Source organism: Microchirus variegatus, assembly GCF_963457635.1.
Source record: "Microchirus variegatus genome assembly, chromosome: 3".
Lineage (NCBI taxonomy): Eukaryota > Metazoa > Chordata > Actinopteri > Pleuronectiformes > Soleidae > Microchirus > Microchirus variegatus.
The window spans coordinates 17496863-17505376 of NC_139804.1; the positions used below are offsets into that span (position 1 = coordinate 17496863).

At 41.5% G+C, this 8514-nt stretch overlaps 1 protein-coding gene across 1 annotated transcript; it reads left to right on the forward strand.

Annotated features, from left to right (window-relative positions):
- Window positions 1–2405: 2405 nt before the first annotated feature.
- On the forward strand, window positions 2406–6348 carry tekt1 (tektin 1; the record flags this gene model as incomplete). Its single annotated transcript, XM_083886866.1, has 7 exons — window positions 2406–2577; window positions 2657–2822; window positions 3503–3631; window positions 3750–3896; window positions 4008–4233; window positions 5290–5486; window positions 6160–6348. The coding sequence occupies 7 exons, from the start codon at window positions 2406–2408 to the stop codon at window positions 6317–6319; spliced, it is 1197 nt and encodes a 398-aa protein (XP_083742992.1). The 3' UTR covers window positions 6320–6348.
- Window positions 6349–8514: the final 2166 nt, after the last annotated feature.

Here is an 8514-nt window from a genome sequence, read left to right on the forward strand (position 1 = left end):
GTGTTCCAACTATCGGGGGATCACACTCCTCAGCCTCCCGGGGAAAGTCTATTCCAGGGTACTGGAGAGGAGAGTTCGGCCGATAGTCGAACCTCGGATTCAAGAGGAACAATGCGGCTTTCGTCCTGGCCGTGGAACACTGGACCAGCTCTATACCCTTCGCAGGGTGCTCGAGGGTTCATGGGAGTTTGCTCAACCAGTCCACATGTGTTTTGTGGACTTGGAGAAGGCTTTCGACCGTGTCCCTCGTGGCATTCTGTGGGGGGTGCTCCGGGAGTATGGGGTCGGGGGCCCTTTGCTAAGGGCCGTGCGGTCCCTGTACGACCGGAGCAGGAGCTTGGTTCGCATCGCCGGCAGTAAGTCAGACTTGTTCCCAGTGCATGTCGGACTCCGGCAGGGCTGCCCTTTGTCACCGGTTCTGTTCATTATTTTTATGGACAGAATTTCTAGGCACAGCCGGGGGCCGGAAGGGGTCCAGTTCGGGAGCGGTTGGATTCCATCTCTGCTCTTTGCAGATGATGTGGTCTTGATGGCTCCTACGAACCAGGAACTCCAGAATGCGCTGGGGCGGTTTGCAGCCGAGTGTGAAGCGGCGGGGATGAGAATTAGCACCTCTAAGTCCGAGGCCATGGTTCTCGACCGGAAAAAGGTGGCTTGCTCCCTCCGGGTCAGTGGAGAGATCCTGCCTCAGGTGGAGGAGTTTAAGTATCTTGGGGTCTTGTTCACGAGTGAGGGAAGGATGGAGCGTGAGATTGACAGGCGGATCGGTGCAGCGGCCGCAGTAATGCGGTCATTGTATCGGTCCGTTGTGGTGAAGAAGGAGCTGAGCCGAAAGGCAAAGCTCTCGATTTACCGGTCAATCTACGTTCCTACCCTCACCTATGGTCATGAGCTTTGGGTTATGACCGAAAGAACAAGATCCCGGATACAAGCGGCTGAAATGAGTTTTCTCCGCAGGGTGGCGGAGCGCTCCCTTAGAGATAGGGTGAGGAGCTCTGTCACCCGGGAGGAGCTCGGAGTAGAGCCGCTGCTCCTCCACATCGAGAGGAGCCAGCTGAGGTGGCTCGGGCATCTGAATCGGATGCCCCCTGGACGCCTCCCTCGGGAGGTGCTCCGGGCATGTCCCACCGGGAGGAGACCCAGAGGAAGACCCAGGACACGCTGGAGTGACTACGTCACCCGGCTGGCCTGGGAACGCCTTGGGGTCCCCCCGGAAGAGCTGGAGGAAGTGTCCTGCGAGAGGGAGGTCTGGGCGTCCCTTCTCAGACTGCTGCCCCCGCGACCCGGCCCCGGATAAGCGGTGGAAAATGGATGGATGGATGGATGGATGTTATATTATATAACATTACACAAAAGTTTAGTAAAAGGGTCTTATGCCAGTCCTGGAAATGAAATATTTATAAATATATTAATTTCCAGTAGGTTGTACACTGAGAGGCGCAAAGGTGCCCTCCACAGTTCAAAGTTCTTAATCACAGTTTAAAGTTCTTAATCACAGTTATTCTAATAATCATTTCTTGCAGGATGTATACACCAAGAGCTCCAATGCTGCCCTCCACGGTTTGAAGCAAACTTAGGAGTTCTTTATAACAGCTCTTATTGTTATTAGAAGAAAAAAGTGATGAAGATAAAAGCATTTCACATGAAAGGAATGAAATTGTTGACATTGAGTCATGAGGCGGTAATGCAACACTGCAGAGGCCAACTGCTTTTTTTTTTAAACGCCGTCAAGTTAGAAGGAAATTCAGCTAGGCAATCACATCTTCTCAGGTAAGTTGTAGGCCCTAACCAGATGTGCAGTCAATACTTTTCTCAATACCGAAACTGGATTTTAAGAAAAAATAAACAAGGTCAGCCAGATCAGTCAGCTTAATAAACAACTGTTGGTGTTCTCCCTTGAACTGACCACGTGTAAAGGAAGTGTGGTCTTATATGAACCACCTCCATTGGCCCTTGCTAAATTTTAGAATGAATAAAGATTATTATTGTTATTGCTGACTTTTACTATCCTCTCTGGACTCAATTGTACAGTCTTCTGGCATCATATGTGAGCATCCATAACCTGAGGTCCTCTCGTTCTTGGCTGAAGTAGAGGGCAGCATTCCACCTGTCAGTTTACAACCTGCTGGAAATTCTTAGAAGAGCCACTTAAAAAGGTCACATTACTGTTGCATTACTACCCTCTTGTCCATTTAACCTCACAACCCCAAGTTAACCTTTCCACTTGATTAATTTTATTATACATATAATTAATTGAACGTATTGTTACTTGTGGTTTTTATTTATTGCGTCATGTTCATGCATTAAGACACATTTCAACACCAAGGCAAAATTTACGCAGCTCAGTTTCTGTTCTCTTCAGTTCTCTGTACTGTCTGTCAGTGACCGACCACTCCTGGGAAACAATGTTTGCACCGGACAAGCACAGTCAGCAGCAGAAAAAAACTGCTGCTAATCTAGGGACCATTGAGGTCACACTCAACCAATCAGAGTACCATAGAGGAGAATGGTTGAGGCTGATGCTCGAAACTGACAAAGCCCGTAAACACTTACAAGATGATGACAAGAAGAGACTGGGTAAGTAGGGCAATACGAGGACCGTGAGTAAAGTTGACGACTCAGTGTTTTTTTTAGTGTTTTCTCCTCTGCTTCTCAGATCTGCGGGTCAGAGACATCCAGTTCCTGAAGAAGGAGTTGCAGCTGAAGTTGCAGGAGACCCTTGAGGAAATTGATACCCTTGAAGTTTTGCAGAGCAGAGTGGCGAAGGCCCTGGAGGCCTGTCGTGACCCTCTGAGAGTCACTCTTCTCTGTCTGGAAGAGAGGTGAGGCTGGCACATGATGGCCATAAGAGGGAAAGTGATTGGCATAAGAAAATGTTGAGGGTTCGAGGTTTTGAAATGTGATTGTATGAGGTAGTGATACTGAGAACCAGCTTGACACATGCTCGCTCTCATTTAATATACTGTATATCTGCAAGCAGAGGACAAACAAAAATGTATACATACATTTTCAACTGTGTCATTGTTAGACAGTTTTTTGTAAGCCTCTTAATTCTTGCACCAAAGTCCATAGAGAAAATCTGTGTTTTTGAAGATTCTCCTGTGTCCCTCAGAGATAAAAACACTTTACAATTTACAAACATTTTCCAGATAGACAAGAATGTGTAACGGCAAGATAAAGTGTCTAAATATATAAGGCTAGCGTCAGCTTCATGTGAGCATCAGTATCTCAAAGGTTGCTGTCAGCACTGTGTCAATTCCTTATACAACCACACTCAAAAAGCAATTTATTATTATTCAGCCTAATACATGAATAACAATAAATGTGGTTATTTTGCAAAGAAATGTCAGGACATAGGATCAAACAGACAATAGGATCACATATTACTACTTCATGACATTATTTTTAACTATGAAGAGATGCTCTGTTTTGTAAGTAAGAGTGTGTGTGTGAACGATATTTAGGTGTAAAATAATATAGCAATGTATTGTGTGGTCTGCAGGGATAAACGTGTTCCTTCTGAGAGGGTGCAAGACGAGGTGGAGAGCGAGCTGCAGGAGGAGAAGGAGGTTATTGAGAATGTGTCTTCAGTTCTGCAGCAGGCGTTACAGCAGATCACTGAGCAGATACGGTAACATACGGCTCACTGTGTGGATGCAAACCTGTGCCAACCTTCACCATTTTTTTCCATTTACTTACTGCTAGAGCTGATGGTAAAACTAAGGTCAAACAAACTTTTTGTGCTCCAGACTGTGCCGATCTGCCAAGTGTAATGTAGAGAAGGATCTGAGGGAAAAGTATGAGGCTGAGTGCATCGACAACGCCTGCACCATAATGACCACACATTCTGTCAAAAGCCAGGAACAGTACAGAGGACCCAACCCTGTTTTGGCAAGGTAAGCTGAGAAGATCTTGACCTATGAAGTCTTGATCATTTTTAAACTATGTGTGTGTGTTCAAGAGGTCAGAAATGAACCATAATGTCTCCATGTGTCCTCGTCTCTTAGTCTGACAGTGAATCCACGGCAGTGGGAGGAAGTGTCAGAGATCAACATATCCACAGCAGAGCAGCAGAAGACCAACTCAGTGTTCCTGCGCTCCGTCGTGGAGTCTCTCCTGGAGCAGACGGCCGGTGACACGCGGAAGCAGATCCACGCCACAACTGCAGCCTTTCGGTTGAACGTGCACAAAATCAAGTCTTCCAAGAGCCAGATGGAGGATCAACTGGTCAAGGTAGGGTCAGAGAAATAGGTGGCAGATGTTAGAAATGGAACAGTAATGTATGCCTTTAGTGCAGTAAAGGTGAGTTTAATTGCAGGCAGTGTAATGGTGCAGTGGTTGGCACTAATGCCTTACAGCACATGTGTCAAAATCAAGACCCGGGGGTCAGATGTGGCCCGCCAGGTCATTTTATGAGGCTCGCGAGTGATTCATTGGTCTTAAAAATCTGTGTCAAAATAGTTGACCATAAAATAAATGTATTATTATTTTTATTATTATTATTATTTTACATTATATTTGGTTACATTTAGTTACATTTATTCTTTATGACAGTTACATCTGGCCCTTTGAGGGTAACCATTATGCTGATGTGGCCCTCAGTGAAAATGAGTTTGACACCCCTGCTTTACAGCAAGCAAGCAAGAAAGATTTATTTACATTAATTCCATCATCGTCATCATCCTCATATGCACAGCTCTAAATTAATTTATTGAAACCATTAGCACATAATTGATCATCTGCAAAATCATCGCTTGCTCAAAGTAAATTGCTGAGTCATTGTTTAACATGATAGTCAAAGTGTGTAGCGGTGGCGTTGCATATGACAGTCGACAGCAAGTATTTTAAGGATTTTGCCGATATACAATATGCCAATAAATCAGGAGTGTCTGCGTCCAAATGCAGAAGTTATTTAGTCTCTTCTGTAGTGAAATTAACATAGTATAATAATATGATATTGTGCAGCCCTACTTTTGTCATATGACAGTTACTCGTTGCTGTATGTGGAAGATTTACAAAAAAGTATTGAACATGATCCACATGTATATCTGTCAACAAAGGTCTGATAAATGTATACAAAATATGTTTGGTATTCAACATAGAACCAGTGGAATGTTTATGATGTGAATACGTTACTGTATGTGGCAGCTTGAAAGGTTTGTTTAGAGTATTTTGAAAGCAACTGAGAACTGTGTCCTATTGTGTTTGTGTCACACAACTCACTTTACACACTCTTGCTGCTAATATTAAGCGTAAATACCGGTCGATGTTACGTATCCTCCTCTCTAGATTCAGTCAGAGATTGCCAGCCAGAAGAGGATCAAAGATGATCTCCTGTTGAACATCAAAGAGAATGAACATTTCCTGAGTCTAGCCCAGGCTCGGCTGGAGCTGCGCCGTCAGAGGCCTCTGAAAGAGCAGTGTCACGATCCAGCACAGGCGCAGCTCCTCACTGAGGTCCAGCAGCTCGCTGACCACATCAACAGGTAATTCTGGGCGCATGGACTAATGTGAGGGGACAACGCAAAAAAAAACGAAACAATGTGGAAATAAAAAGGAAAAGAAAGACAAAAGGTCATGAGATATTCAACTAAACTAGACAATAAACACAAGAATATCTAGGTAACATTTACATTACAATACTATAACACGGTCAGAGTGTGATTACAGTATTACAGTAACCTGATGATGACAATGACAATGAGTGTCATACCTTTAGATAAAGATGAGTATCAATCATAATTATAAATCACCATATTATACAGATAAAATTCATCCTCCCTTATGTTCATGCAATTCAATTCAGATTCATTTGTATAGTGCCAAATCAAAACAAATTATCTCAAGGCACTCTAGTGTGAAATGTCCTCCACTTATTGCCCAATGTTATTATTAATCCAAAAATAAGCTGTTTTTACCATAATATAAGTATTAGAGTGCTGTAATGTTACATGTCACAGATAACTAGAAAGTAAATACAACAAATTATAACACATTATAAGACAAATAGAACATGTACAATAATATGTAATATTTCAGTGTATATATATAAATGTAGAAGTGCAGAAAATGATGCAGTTTCCCCCCACTGCTCCTCTCCATATTGAGTTTATTGATCATAAAAATGATGTGTCACCATTGTGTCCATGTTTTTCTCAGACTGTACGAGGCCGTGAACCAGTCAGAGGAGGAGCAGCGCTCTCTCGCTCGCTGTGAGCTGGAGCTGAAGGAAAGCATCGACATGAAGGCCAACTCGCTCTACATCGACGAAGTCTCCTGCGCTCAGTACAGGGAGACTGTTGTCATCCATAACTTCTGAGTCAGCAACAGCAGAGGATTTCAACAGTGTTTTTTCCTTCACAGTGCATTTATATTCACAATTGTGTGGGTAGTTCCAATTCAGTTTTATTTGTATAGCGCCTGTTCATAACATACATTATCTCAAGGCACTTTACATACTTTATATTATAATTATTGTGATCGGGAGACCCAAAAGGAACACAATGGTGGCCTCAACTCTAAACTACTGACATTTTGTGACCACTAGATGGCTGTAGTGGTCATTATAACCAATCATATTTTATTTGCATAGCATTTTAATCATCAATATTACATCTTCAGATAAATAGATCTGTAAAAAGGAGCCATTAATGCAACATGACAGAAGCCAACTGCTGTATAGGGAATATTAAAAACCGAACATGGCATTTCAATTGTAGTTAATGTGAAAATGAATGGATTAATATGCAAAAATATTTTCTTCAATTAAATTCTTTAAAATAATCCTTTCTTAATTCTTAGAATACAATTACTTCAACATCAAAAATGTCAACAATATGCATTTCATAACTCATTATAAACACATACTATATAATAAATATATAGTGTTTATATATGTGTACACGCATATATGTACATATACATATATACAGTGTATATACATATATATATTCAAAACAGCCAATCTGATGGTCACAGAAAAGTAAGTGAAAGTAAAATGAAAAGATTTAGAAAACAATATTTGCATCACTGAGTCAAACTATCGTGCTTTAAAATCTTGAAAACTCAATGGTGTAAATTCATAATAAAAACAAATTGTCAAAACAAGACATTTTGTTTTTGTCATCTAGTATTTGATTTCCACAAAATGTAAAATGGAAGCATCATCTTTGTCACAACCCCTGGATTTGTCTTTGGACTTTTAGTTGTCCTCTCTCTTTGGGTTTCTGTTCCTTGTTTCCTGTTTTACTTTGTAGGTTTTAATCTTACTTCCTGCCTCGCCCTAACGTGTCTGATTATTCCTACCTCCCAGGTGTATTTATTCTGTGTGCTCCTCAGTGTCCATGTCAGATCATCCTGTTAATTTACCCCCTGGAGTGAGAGTGAAGTGTTGTTTTTAGTGGTTCTGAGTGTGTGTCTGTCTGTGTTTCCACACTTGCACTTGTCTGCCATCTCTGATTGCCTTGTTTCAGTCATCTTTGTTCAGAATGTGGCCTCCTGCCATGTTGTTTCCTTGGTCACTGTTTCTTTATCCTGTGTTTCTGCTCTCTCTGTTAAAAGTTATTGTTGTTTTGTCGGAATTTTAACAATTTTGTTTTATGAAAAACCATGTTCTTGTTACTATGATATTCTTTTATATCTATTCTGTGATGTGAGCACTGGTCAGAGACAGTTGGCTGTTGATCATGGCATTTACAAACTTGTTTAAATTGTGAACGTCCACTAAAACTTTTACTGGCAGTTGTAGTTTATAAAATCCTGGTTCACCTCAAATTTCCTCAACTTAAACAGTGATAAAACAGTTTCCCCGTCCCCTCAGCTTAGAGTCTGGGTGTCATCCTCGACAGCACATTATAATTCTAATCCCACATCAAGAATATTACCCAGTCTGGATATTTTCATAAATTAAGATATTCATAATTCAGAGAGGTTACGCGGTTATCTTATTTCTATGATACAAAAACTAACATTATGGTTGGCCATTTATTTAGCATTAGCATGCTACTATATTGCCGCCAACTTGGCGAACCTGTTTCCAACAGTAAGCTAGTGAGGCTACGATTAGCATTAGCGTAGCTAGCTGTTTTGTGACACGCTGGGGTTTCTTTACAAGGCGTATTAGTTGCACAGTGTTTGTATTATGTTAGTACTACTTCCTACGGGCACTGCACTAGTTTGATAAAAAATTTAAAATTGTAATAATTTTTTTAGTGACATGGCACAGCCCATGTGTAGTACCTCCCACACCCACCAGGAGCACAAATCACATAGTTATATATATATGTTTGTGTGTGTGTGTGTGTGTGTGTGTTGGACTGCACTGCCATTCTCTCCTTACAAATGCTGACTAAAATTATAACAGTCAAAATAGTAAACACATCAAATGTAGGCCTATAATTAAAGGTACATTTCAACAATCTTTAACTCAAATAACATACTGATCAAAGCTCATGAAGAAGCACGGTCGTATTTTTCCTTTTTATTTCAGGTGAATGTAGATTTTGCACTTTGCCT